This window comes from Arvicola amphibius, chromosome 10 (assembly GCF_903992535.2).
Source record: "Arvicola amphibius chromosome 10, mArvAmp1.2, whole genome shotgun sequence".
Classification (NCBI taxonomy): Eukaryota; Metazoa; Chordata; class Mammalia; order Rodentia; family Cricetidae; genus Arvicola; species Arvicola amphibius.
Genome location: NC_052056.1, coordinates 124,821,064 through 124,834,306, shown reverse-complemented (window position 1 = coordinate 124,834,306; position 13,243 = coordinate 124,821,064). Strand labels below are relative to the sequence as shown.

At 43.0% G+C, this 13,243-nt stretch overlaps 1 protein-coding gene across 3 annotated transcripts; it reads right to left on the bottom strand.

Annotated features, from left to right (window-relative positions):
- Window positions 1–563: 563 nt before the first annotated feature.
- On the bottom strand, window positions 564–13,085 carry Hscb (HscB mitochondrial iron-sulfur cluster cochaperone). 3 transcript variants are annotated; one of them, XM_038346851.1, is made up of 6 exons: window positions 12,819–13,085; window positions 9,910–10,006; window positions 9,106–9,195; window positions 7,744–7,888; window positions 3,739–3,786; window positions 564–769 (listed from the first exon to the last, which is right to left on the bottom strand). In XM_038346851.1, exons 1-6 carry the CDS (start codon window positions 13,049–13,051, stop codon window positions 690–692), a joined length of 693 nt encoding a protein of 230 aa, XP_038202779.1. In that variant the 5' UTR covers window positions 13,052–13,085; the 3' UTR covers window positions 564–689. The 3 variants fall into 3 exon arrangements, with proteins under 3 accessions (XP_038202779.1, XP_038202780.1, XP_038202781.1); XM_038346852.1 differs by lacking the exons at window positions 564–769; window positions 3,739–3,786 and adding an exon at window positions 7,112–7,447; XM_038346853.1 differs by lacking the exons at window positions 564–769; window positions 3,739–3,786 and having other exon boundaries at window positions 7,752–7,888; window positions 9,101–9,195.
- Window positions 13,086–13,243: the final 158 nt, after the last annotated feature.

The window sequence follows — 13,243 nt, the reverse complement described above, 5'->3', positions numbered from 1 at the left end:
ACTGGCTGGAGGAATAGCTGGATACTAGGGGATGTCAACAGCTAACAACCTGAGCTGTGGTGATCTTCTACAAGCAGGCACAGTTGAACCTTTGAAGATGGCGTCTCTCTGGGTCAGAGGATAGACTGTAGAGAGCTATCAGGTGGGCCTCCTCTTCACCACTGGCCTAGGTTGGGTGCACGCTGTATCACACACCTGATGAGTAATTGAGCACTCATGCTCTGACAGGTACTATGCACTTTGCCAGCCATTAGTATCTGAGCCACACACTGAATTAAAATGATAAAAAATGCTAAACTCTATCTATTTACTTTGCCTCTTTCCCCTCACTTTCTGTAGTGATGGGGACAGAAGCCAGGACTTTCCATGTGCTAGACAAGTGATCTACCCTGATAATAGGCATCAGACCCCATGCCTATTTCAAATTAGCAGAAGCCAGAAAAGAAATACAGAAAGTTTATTTATTTATTTTTTATTTTATTTTATTTTATTTTTTTTTTTTGGTTTTTCGAGACAGGGTTTCTCTGCAGCTTTTTTAGAGCCTGTCCTGGAACTAGCTCTTGTAGACCAGGCTGGCCTCGAACTCACAGAGATCCGCCTGCCTCTGTCTCCCAAGTGCTGGGATTAAAGGCGTGCGCAGAAAGTTTATTTTTTATAACTTTAAATTAGCAGCTACAAGGGATTCTTGCTCAACTAGAAGGGATCTTTTCTTCGATTTTTGAAAAGTATTTCATCTTTGTTAGAATTTCCTTGGCTTTTTCAAAATCACCTGAAATAACAGAAGAGACAATGATATCAGGCAACAATAAAAACAACTCTGGCATTTCAGGCAGCCAGACAAAAGGGTCCAAAGGTTGATGGCTTCACCTGAGGGTGAGTGCACCCTACAGCAACATTTGCCAAAGTCTAGGGATATTTTTGTCTGCCATAACCAGGGAAATAGAAGTGAGACCTACTCGGTAAAAGCCAGAGACTCTGTGAAAGATCTTAACCTCCCCCAGCAAAAATATTATTTCACTCATAAATGTCAGTAAGGTTGAGAAATCCCAACTTACACAAATGCAACACAGTATAATGTGCCCTAAATGAAGATCTTTTGTAGTCAACCCTGGGAATAGTAAATGTTAAAAACAATAATAAATTAATCATTAAAAAAATAACAGGGCTGCGGAGATGGTGATCCCTTCAGAATGAAGGTATTTGCTGTCCACTGAAGCCAGCAGAAAGCCTTGGAGAACATAATTAATTAAAAAAAAGATAAACTAGTGTATAGAAAATATGAAAGATTGTTGTAGAAAATTATTTTAAGATGTCTTACATTCATTTACACTGTGGAATGTTTGTTTAATGATGCAAAGATGAGTTGCATTCCTTCGTGTTGCATTTGTTTAACTCTGAGAAGCTGTGTTACTTTGCCTGCCTAAAACACCTGATGGAACGGCCAATAGCAAGACAGGAGAAAAAATAGGTGGGACTGGCAGGCAGAAAGAATAAATAGGGGGAATCTGGGAAGAGGAGATCAAGGAAAAAGAAAGAGGAGAAGAAGAGGACTCCAGGGGCCAGCTATCTAGCTACATAGTAAGCGACAGAGTAAGAAGTACAGAAGGGTTTATAGAAAGATAATAACCCAGAGGCAAAAATAAGTGAGATAATTTAGAAAAGCTGGCTGGAAACAAGCTAAGCTAAGGCCAGGCATTCATTCATAAGTAAGAAAAACTTACTGTGTGTGATTATTTGGGATCCCCCAAAGAGTCTAAAGAATTCAAAACAAAATAAAACAAAAACCAGAAAACAAAGGATCTACCAGTAAGTTTGCTTACAATAGTGTTTCTCAGCCTTTGGGTCGTGATCCCTTTGAGAGCCTAATGACCCTTTCACAAGGGTCATCTAAGACTAACAGAAGTATCAGTTATTTACATTATGATTCATTAACAGTAGCAAACTTACAGATATGAAGTAGCAATAAAAATAATTTCATGGTCAGGTGGCAGTGGTGCATACTTATAATCCCAACACTAGAGAGGAAGAGGCAGGTAGATCTCTGAGAGTTTCAGGCCAGTCTGGTCTACAGAGCAAGTTCCAGCACAGCCAAAGTTACACAGGGAAACCCTGTCTAGAAAAAACAGCAACCGGGGCTGGAGAGATGGCTCAGCCCTTAATTGCACAGGCTGCTATTCCAGAGGACCTGAATTCAGTTCCCAGCAACCACATGGTAGCTCATAATCTTCTGTAATGAGATCTGGTGCCCTCTTCTGGTCTGCAAGCATCCATGCACGCAAAACACTATATATAATAAATAAATAAAATAAAAAAAGACAGAAAAACCAGAAACCAAAACAACAACAACAAAAGAATTAAAAAAAAAAAAAAAAGAAAAAGAAAAAGAAAAGAAAAGAAAAAAAAATTACGGACAGAGTGACCACCACATGAGGAACTGTATTAAAGGGCTGTGGCACTAGGAAGGGTGAGAACCACTGGCTTAGAGGATATTAAGTTACATGGAAGCAAACTGTAGATGATCTCTCATACCAGACCATTGTTATAGCCCCATCAAGCCAAAATGTGGGCGTATATGCCTTTAATCCCAGCACTCAGGAAGAAGAGGCAGGCAGTATGAGTTGAGGCCAGCTTGATCTACATAGAGAGTTCCAAGTCAGCCAGGGTTATCGAGATATTGTCTCAAAAAACAAACAAACAAGCAAACAAACAAACAACGGGGCTGGTGAGATGGCTCAGCAATTAAGAGCACTCACTGATCTGGGTTTAATTCCCAGCACCAATGTAGCAGCTAACAACTGTCTTAACTCCAAGATAATGACACCCTCACACAGACATACATGCAGGCAAAACACCAATACACATAAGATAAAAATAAAACAAAGGCAAAAAAATCCTAAACCCCTATGTGCATGCTGGCCCAAAGTTTTGGATTTCCCCTTTCTCTGTAATCTTTTGTTGCTTCCAAATCACTCTCTTCCTCATTGCTACCCAAGTTTTCTATTTTGTAAAAGATATGAATTTATTGGAAACGTGAAGTTACTTAACATGTATAGAAGGAAGGTGATTCTCTAACCCTGAGAGAAAGCCTCAATGTTTATATTTTATAAACATTGTTTTACATTTAATAAAGTGAAAGGGCTGGAGAGATGGATCAGTGGTTAAGAGCACTTTGTTACTCTTGCAGAGGACCTAGGTTCAATTCCCAGTACCCGGGAATCCAAAGCACCAGGCACACACGTGGCACACATAACACATATACAGGCAAAACACTTGCACACATAAATAATATTATTTTAAAAAAAGATTTATTTATTTATTATGTATACAATGCTCTATCTGCATGTTTGCCTGCAGGCCAGAAGAGGGCATCAGATCTCATTACAGATGGTTGTGAGCCACCTTGAAGTTGCTGGGAATTGAACTCAGGACCTTTGGAAGAACAGTTTATGCTCTTAACCTCTGAGTCATTTCTCCAGCCCAATAAGAAAAAAAAAATTAAGTGAAGAAAAAAAAAATAATAAGTCAAGTTTAAAAGGCCCAGTGAGACAGGCCAGTGGGTAAAGGCTCTTGTTGATGAACCCGACAGCTTGAGTCTAATTCCCAGAGACCACATGGTAGAAGAGAAGTGGCTCTTGAAAGGTGTCCTGATCTTTCATGCATGACACTGACACACACACACACACGCACACACACACACTACATAAATGTAGTAGGAAAATTTAAAAAGCAATGAAATACCTTGTTCAAAAGCTCTGTTTACATTGTCAGTAAATTCTTTCTGTTTAGCTGAAAGAGAAAATAATTATTTTAATTTTTCTTTTTTTTTAAGTATTGAGTTATAGGGTAGAGAGATTTTTTAAAAAGATTTATTTATTTATGTATACAACATTCTGCCTCAATGTATGCTCGCACGCCAGAGGAGGGCGCCAGATCTCAGTACAGATGGTTGTGAGCCACCATGTGGTTGCTGGGAATTGAACTCAGGACCTCCGAAGAGCAGCCAGTGCTCTTAACCTCTGAGCCATCTCTCCAGCCCTAATTTTTCTATTTAAATAAACTTACAGTAAAGCCAGGTGGTGGTGGGGAACGCCTGTAATCCCAACACTCAGAAGGCGGTGGCAGGTGGATCTCTGTGAGTTTGAGGCCAGTCTGGTCTACAAAGCAAGTTCCCAGACAGTCAGAGCCACACAGAGAAACCCTGTCTTGAAAAGCCCCACCCCCTAAAAAAAGAAAGGAAAAAAGTAGACTTACAACATGGAGACAACACTTTGCGACCATGCTGCTCTATACACAGGACTGGGGTTCAAGGCTTTACGGTCTTTATGTTCTTGTGGTGCTGAGGATTGTACTAAGGCCTTATATATGCTATGCAAAGTCTCTACTACTGAGCTACATTCTGTATTTGCATTTTTTAAAAAAATGATTTATTATATATACAACATTCTGCCTCCATGTATGCCTGTGGGCCAGAAGAGGGCACCAGATCTCATTACAGAAGGCTGTGAGCCATTATGTGGTTGCTGGGAATTGAACTCAGGACCTCTGGAAGAGCAGTTAGCTCTGCTCTTAAGTTCTGAGCCATCTCTCCAGCCTGTCCTGGCATTCTTTTGACACAGGGCTTCATTGTGTTGGCCAGGCTAGCCTTGAACTCACTATTCTTCTGCTTCTTCCTCTTGACTGATGAGATTATAAGTATTTGCTATCATACCTGCCTTGCAGCTCTTGTTTTTTTTTTTTTTTTTTAAGATTTATTTATTTATTATGTATACAACATTCTGCCTCCATGTATGCCCTCACGCCAGAGAAGGGCGCCAGATCTCAGTACAGATGGTTGTGAGCCACCATGTGGTTGCTGGGAATCGAACTCAGGACCTCCGGAAGAGCAGCCAGTGCTCTTAACCTCTGAGCCATCTCTCCAGCCCGCAGCTCTTGTTAAATGCAGTACTGACAAGCCCTATAAACATTCTATTTTTCACCCAAGGAAGGTCTGGAGGCAAATGCCAAGGCTTATAAAGTGGCTATGGAATCACATAAGAAAAAAAAAGAATGACGGGTGAGATTATCATAGTTTGGATGTCCCTCAAATGATCTGGGTGTTAAAGGCTTGGCTCGTGATTAGTTTTGCTAGTAGAAGGAAGTGAACACTTCAGGAGGCAGGGCCTAGTGGAAGGAGGTTAGGACATTACAGACATGTCCTGGAAAGGGATCCTAGGACCCAGGCTCTGTTATTTCTCACTTTGGCTAGCTGCCATGTTCACTGCCTCCTCCACTCTGCATTCTTGCCACAGTCCCAGGAGCAACTGGGCCAATCCACCATGAACCAAACCTCTGAAGCTGAGTCAGAAGAAAGCTGTTCTTTTCATTTCAGGGATTGTCTCACCGTGATGGAAAAATACGCAACACAGGAATCAGGGATAGGCTTTGACTATCTCTACCTCAGTCTTCCATACTTTAACACACTACCATCATGACATTTATTGCCATTCATTACCACGTATTTTAGGCAATCACCTGCAAATTATATAGCCATCCAGGAAAATGACACTATCTCCATTATCTTAGAAGAGAAGACTACCAAATGCAAAGAGCAGGCACAGCAACCTCATTTCCTATTGTTGCTCATTAGAAAATGAGGGATTTTTACAAGGATGTCTTCCAGATGTAACTATATTTATTTAGAATCTTTAAAAACATTTCAAATACATTGTATCTCCAAGGTAGGCAATGACAGGTATGGAATTCTCCCTTGGGCACATGGCCAGTGAGTGCAAGAGCTGGGGGACTGAATCCCAGGGGAAAAATTTAGGAACTGATCTAAAAAAGGACAGTAAGTCACCCAGACAAAGCTGCTAGAAGTGTTTCACAGGCTTTGCCTGTGCCTTACTAACTTAATTAACCCTTGGGGTACTGACCTAACACTCTCCAGTTATAGATGAAGAACTGAGGCTCAGACACCCAAAGCCACTGCTTAAGATCACACAGAAAGTCAACAGCAGCGCTGGGCCTGATCCTCACTCCGGAGCTTTATGTGATGCCCGACCTCTGGAGGAGGGTGGCGGACTGCTGCTTTGACACTCAGCACAGTGTTAGCTGAGTCCCTGTCATGCTTCGGGTGCTTTTCTTAGAGGGAAGCCAAGAAGAGGAGACACAAGTTACACAGTAACATTCACAGCTGTAAAATGATCACTGTGGCCAGAGGAAGCTTCTTGAGAGCGATGAGTGCTCTCAGGTCGGGGAGATGAAAACATGAGAGTTTCAGGTCACATCATCAATAGCGCTCGCTCATAAAGGCCTGGGGTAGAAGGGTGCTGTGACTGAAGAGGAAGTGGAAACATCCAGAGTGGCTACAGTGAGACGTAAAATGAAAAGCAGAGAGTAGAACATGCAGAACCCTGGTAGCTAGGTTGAAATGTTTGGTTTTAAACCTAAGAGCAGCAACAATCCACTTAAAAGGCTTTAGACAAGTGCTGTAAGTATTTACTTCAATAAACCATAAACCCCTTCCTCTCCAAGTTGCTTTTGGTCATGGTGTTTTATCATAGCAACAGAAATCCTAACTATGACAACTCTCAACATTATGAGAGAGTCTCATTCAACTAAGTAAGGTTATTATGTGCAAAAACGGGGATTCAAAAGGAATTCTACTTGAATACTGTGACACAGAATAGCTGAGTCATTATAAGTTTTATAGTGAATTGAAGGCCAACCTAGGATATATAAGCCTATCCAGAAGATAAACAAATGAAAAACTTAACAAACCCTGTAACATAGAGGGTATGCTTAGTTGTTGAGCACTTAGCAGGTGTTAAGTCCTTGGCTTATATCCTGAGCACCCACAAGAAACATATTCAAGACTATGACATAAAAATCCAACCTGATGCCAGGCGGTGGTGGCGCACGCCTTTAATCCCAGCACTCGGGAGGCAGAGGCAGGCGGATCTCTGTGATTTCGAGGCCAGCCTGGTCTACAGAGTGAGTTTCAGTACAGGCTCCAAAGCTATATAAGAAACAACTAAAAAATCCAACCTGAGTTTTTAGCCTACTGTCCTGCCCTATGGACTGTGTGTGTGTGTGAGTGTGTATGTGCGCACGCGCGCACGCACATATGTATGTATGTAACGTGTGTTTGCAGGCGCATACGCGCATGTTTGAGTGTCTGTGCCTGTACAAGTGTGTCAAGGTTGGAAGTCATTTGGATGTTATTCTTCAGGCGACATCCACCTTTAAAATTTAAAAAAAATGACATTTACTTAGCGCGAGAGAGAGCGAGCAAGAAAGACCGAGTGCCACAGCACCTGTGTGAAGCCAGAGACGACTTATGGGAGTCATCTGGACTGAACTCGAGTCCTTAGGGTTGTGTTGCAAGCACACATGTACAAAAACACCTTCCCGCTCCAGATCTCGCTTGCAGGTTCTGTATCAGCCTCCACACACATCTGGGCCAATTCTGTAAAATAAACAGACCTATACTCTACTGGTGAACCTTGACTGATACACAATGGAATGGAATGAAAAGTAAAGCAGGTGAGACCATATGTCAGGGTCTCAGGGCTTGCCCTGCTGCAGATCTCCGTGTGATTGAAGGCATTTCTGCCAGCCTCGGAGGCTCATTTCCCCACTAGAGATGACCAGGAAACAAAGAACTCCTTGAATGATGATGAGGGCCAACAAATGTTTTCGACTCATTTCTTCTGTCATGTGCTCCCAAGAGCAAAAAGCATGTGTGAGAATCTTGTCTATTACCTTTGACAGTGGATTTTATCTCCTCAATGACAGCCTCACTTTGAGCGTGTGCGAGTTTTTCATTGATTTCCATTATTTCCACAAGGAACTGACTGTCTGTTCCATAGTCTGTCTCTTCAGGGATTTCTACTCCTTGGAGCTTTAGCTATTGGAGAGGAGAATAAGGAAAATGAAACAGGTCAGGGCCATGTAAGTTCTGCTCACCCCTTCAGAATACTCTGATGGTCATAGGGGAAAACGTGAATATTGGTTGGAGAGGGAGCTTAGAGCATAATGCATGCTAAGTAAGCCCTCTACCACTGAGTCACATGTCCAGCCTGGAGAACCTGAGCTTTCCTGAGAGACTGAGCCAAGAGTGCTTGTAAGGACCTCACTTATCCTGTGCCATCGGCAGCTGGGCCCTGGATATTCGTACCTCTACCCAGGTCTTAAAATGTTTATAAACATTCTACTCAATACTAAAATTGCCTAGATGTTCTTGCAAAAAACTCCCCAAGTACTCTTACTATCATCAAATTTATAGAAAATAGTTAAAACAATAAAACCAGGGAAAGTTAAAATACACAAAAGGATCCAGGTCTGGTGGTTCATCTGCGTCTCCAGGAACTCAGGAGGATGAGGCAGGAGATCACAGGTCAAGTCCAGCCTCGGCAGCTAAGTGAGACCCTGTTTTAAAAAGTAAAAAGGTGGCCGGGTAGTGGAGACGCACACCTTTAATTCCAGCACTTGGGAGGCAGAGGCAGGCAAATATCTGTGAGTTTGAGGCCAGTCTGGTCTATAAGAGCTAGTTCCAGGAAGAGGTGCCAAAGCTACAGAGAAACCCTGTCTCGAAAAACCAAAACCAAAACCAAACCAAACCAAAAACAAAACAAAACAAAAAACAAAAAAAAAAAAAAAAAAAAAAAAAAAAGAAAAAGCAAAAAGACAGCTGGGGATATGGTTCAGTGGATGCTAAACCTAGCACCCATCCCCCAAATAAAACTCAAAACCCAAAACCAAACAACCCCCCCCCCCACCAAAAATAACCCCTCAAACCAAAGAAAAACCCAGTGATTATCAGACAGGGGTCGTGGCTCAGTGGCAAAGAACTTATTTACTTAGCACGAGGCACTAGGTTCAATGCCCAGTACTGAAGAAAAATAGGTGCTGGATGTGGGTGACCTGAAGCAAGAGAATTACAAAAGAAACAAAAACAAGCAAAATGGATTTGCAAAGAATATTATGAAAACTACTTGTACAGAATCTTTTTCTTTCTTTTTTCTTCTGTAGTATTTTTTGAGGCTAAACATCATTAGCTTCCTGGACTAGGCCAGGTCTCATACAGAGGGAGTCACATACAGATGGGTTGGGAAATCACCTTACAAGGTATAGCCCCCTGCTCAGGGGAGCCTGGAGAGTCTTATAGGCATCATTCAGTAGGGCCGAATGCTTCTCCGAGAGGTGTTTTTCAGTCTGTTCATAGAGACAAAAGAACTGTATCACCACAGGAGCCTGTTCGCTTTGATTCCCAAACTCTTATAATAAGACAGTGATTTAAGGAGTATGGCTAGAATTAGAACTGGTGTTAGATGACTAGTCTGTGCTTTCTTTTTTTTTTTTAAATTCATTTACTTATTTATGTGTACATGTGTCCTTAAACGTCAGAGGAGGATATTGGATAGATCTCCTGGAACTGGAGCCACAAATGGTTGTGAGCATCATGTGGGTGCTGGGAATCGAACTTGGGTCCTGTGGAACAGCACCCAATGCCCGTAACCACTAAACCATCTCTGCAGACTCCCCTTTCTGACTTTATTATTATTATTACTATTTTATGTACATTGGGGTTTTGCCTGCATGTATGTGTAAGAATGCCAGATCCCCAGAACTGGAGTTACAGACAGTTGTGAACTGCCATGTGGGTGCTGGGAATTGAACGCGGGCCCTTTGGAAGAACAGTCAGTGCTCTAAACTGCTAATCCATCTCTCTAGTCCCCAGTATAGTCTGTATTTTCAAGGATGGGTTTCCAGTTATCAGAGAAGTCAGATAAAAGCTGCGAAGAAATGACATCTCTGGGGGTTGGCTGCCACAGGGTGGCGCTAGTAGTCCAACAGTTTCCCAGATCAACACAGCTACCCACCCAGTTGCACACATATATGGGGACTATTAGGGAGGTCAGTGAATACCTGAGACTTTTGGCTGAAGAAATCTGGATGGATGAGACATTGTAGTTGATGGTACCTGTGCTTAAGTTTCACGATGTCAACCTTGAAGGATCGGTGACTGGAAGGAAACCAGATATTATGCATACAACAGTATCTAGAGTTATTTACTATGGTCTGGTTCTGCTTGTGGGGAAGATGTAATAACATAAAACAAAGGTTATTTTTAAGACGCAGCCATAATGAAGGAAAATAGGAAAGGATCAGAATAGGTAATGTATGTATGACATTTGAGAGATGTGAATGGTACTACTACTGAATGATCAAAGATCAGAAAGGGACATCAGTGCAGAGACCCTCAACTAAAGGGAAGATTAAAAGCTTGGCGAATTAAGGGCTAAATTTAGTGTGGCCCATTGTAAGCACTCGGTGTCTGATGAAAATGTGTCCCAGAGTTTGGAGTACTTGCCCAACCTGTATGTTCCTTGATTCCTTTTTTCTTTTTCTTTTCTTTTTTTTTTTTTTTTTTTGTGTGCTGAAGACTGAATGTCTCCTGCATGCTGGGCAAGGACTTTAGCACCAAGTTACTCTCTTCCCTTCTTTTCCCCACTAGACCTCTTTTTACTTTTTATTTTGAGACAGAGTCTCTCCTCCCCCCGCCTCCCATAGGGTTTCTCTGTGTAACATTCCTGGATGTCCTGAAACTTGCTTTGTAGACCAGGTTGGGTTTGAACTCACTGCAATCCACATGCCTCTGCCTCCTCCCAAGTGCTGGGATTAAAGCCCTGAACCACCACCATCTGGTGAGACAAAGTCTCTTAACTAAGGTAACCAAGTAGATTTTGAAGTCACTCTATGGTCCAGGCAGGCTTTGACTTGCAATAAGCCTACTTTAGTCTCCCTGATCACTGGGATTGCAGATCTGTCACCAGGCCTAGAGCTTTGGCATTAAAAAAGTGTGTGTGAGAGAGAAGAGGTTAGTGTCAAACCTGCTATAATAACCAAGAATGAGACCTACAACTCTGGATCTTCCTACCTTCTCCCCGCAAATGCAAGGAATATTAAGATTTATGACAATAAACCCAGTTTACCAGTTTAACTTAAAAACAGAAAGGTTGAGTTGGGTGTTGCTAAATTGTTCAGTGCTGAAATTTTCTTGATCCTTCTTTAGCTTTCTGAGCAGTTAGAATTATAGGTAGACTATCACACTGAACCATTAATACCTAGAAGCAGGTGGTTTTTTTTTTTAATGATAGTACTGGGATTCGAACCCAGGGTCTTGGTATTACAAAGGAAGTGTTATACATTGAGCCAAAGCACTCACTTCTTTCATTTTTGGGGAGTCAGACTGTGACTCTGTATAGCCCAGACTGTAGGATCCTCTTGCCTTTGGCTAGAGGGCAGGACCACAGGTGTGCACAATCACACCTTGCTCTACATTTTACTTTAATCTTTATTAGTTCAGCTCTGCTCACACTTCTGTACCAATCTACAGAAGACGGGGGGGGGGGGGGCACAAACATTTCTTGGCCCCTCTCTCTCAATCTTGAGCCTGAATTAAAATTTTGAAAATTTTGGTTTTTTGAGACAGGGTTTCAAGTTGCGACCTTTCTTCTTCATCCCTGAATACTGGGATTCCAGACATATGCCACCATACTTCATTGATTTTTGATACAGAATTTCTTCATATAGCTGTGGCTGCACGGGAACTTGCTCTGTAGACCAGACTGCCTTGAACTCAGAGATCTGCCCACCTCTCCCTCCTGACTGCTGGGATTAAAGGTGTGTTCCACCACCCACCACTGACCAGCAGTTTGTTTTATTAATTGCTTTTGATTTTTGAGACTTAGTCTCATGTAGCCCAGACTCTCAAATTTGCTGTATAGCTCAGGTTGCCTCAGATTTGCAATCCTCCTGTATCCCCGAGTGCTGCGCTCAGTCATGCACCAACACACCTGGCTTCTTTTAGTTTTATTTTCTCCTTTAAAATACTTACTTATTTGAGATGTTCCCTAATTTTGTGATTGGATTCCAACTGGGAATCTTCCTACCTCAGTCCAGCATGCATGTAATCCCAGCAGTGGGGGAGTAGGGGCAGGTGGATGTTTGTGAGCTCCAGGCCAGGCAGAACTAAAGGCTAAAGTTTTTTTTTTTTTTTTTTTTTTTTTTTTTCTCCGAGACAGCTTTTCTCTGTAACATCGGAGCCTGTACTGGAACTCCCTCTGTAGACCAGACTGGCCTTGAACTCAGAAAGATCTGCCCCAGAGTGGGATTAAACGCGTGCACCACCACTGGGCAGCCAAGGCTTTTTTTTTTTTTAATAAAAAACTCCAAACTCCCCTTTCTGCTCCCTAGAGTTCAGCCTCTATCTGGACTTCCTTTTTTCCAGGAGTCTTGTTGTAATGGTCTGTCCCGTCCCTTTAAGAGAAAAGCCCCCTCGTGATCTAGGGACAGCCTCTGCAGCATTTCTGCCATTGCACTCCTCGGGAAACCTGCAGCTTTTTACTTAAACCATAACATCTGCCCTTCAAACGTCCCTATAATGTAAACTTGTGCCTGTTCCCCTTTGCTGTTGTTGTTGTTGTTTAAAAACAGTACCTTGGCAGCAGAGGCCAGTCCTGAATTCCTGACCCACAGGCCCCTACTTCCCGAGTGCTGCCAGGGGTCCTGGGGACCCGCAGCAAATCCATTACACTATATACTTATCCATTTTTTCTTAACTTATTTTGAATCAGTCTCGGTAAATTGCCTAAACTGGCTTGGAACTGTGTCCTCTTGCCTCAATCTCCCAGCTGGCTGGAAAAGAAATTACAAATCCGCCGGCGCTGACCCAAATCTTGGTCACTAGGGTAACGCTTGCCTAATTTTACTAACTCGGCCAACCAAACTTCCCAAGGCCGGCTCGCCCTCCCAGCACTCCGCGCCGCTCGTACCAATTCATGAGGCTGAAGTAGTCCCGAGTCGGGTCAGGAGGCTGCAACGCGCGGCAGTGTTCGCAGAAGAACCCATCCCCACTCTCCACACACCCTGCGCGGCCGCAGTTCCAGCACTGCCGCGCCTTGCTCTTCCCCGAGGCAGCATTGGTGCTCAGCAAGCTCCTACCCAGGAACCCAGCCAGTCGCACCTCCCACACGCAAAGCAAAGCCCGGGCGCCGGAGCTCCACATTGGGACAGCAGCCTGTCTGGCCTGGGTCTTCGCACCCCGAGGGAAAGGAAGAAAGAGTGACTCGTTGCTGATTGGTTAGGGCGCCGAGGAGGCGGGATCAGTCTCGAGAAACTAGGCTACCGAGTTCCGTTCTGCATTCTAAACTACAATTCCCACTAAGCCTTGCGGCTACGCGTTGCAACCGATTTGTGT

Bases quoted from the DNA above. Each gene is read 5' to 3' on its own strand.
- Hscb (XM_038346851.1), bottom strand. From the start codon at position 13,051: ATGTGGAGCTCCGGCGCCCGGGCTTTGCTTTGCGTGTGGGAGGTGCGA. The intron at 9,196-9,909 runs GTATTCACTGAC...CTCTATGAACAG, and splicing joins TCTTCAGCCAAAAGTCTCAG to ACTGAAAAACACCTCTCGGA. The intron at 7,889-9,105 runs GTAAGGTGATTT...CCTCTCCAATAG, and splicing joins TGAGCAGGGGGCTATACCTT to CTAAAGCTCCAAGGAGTAGA.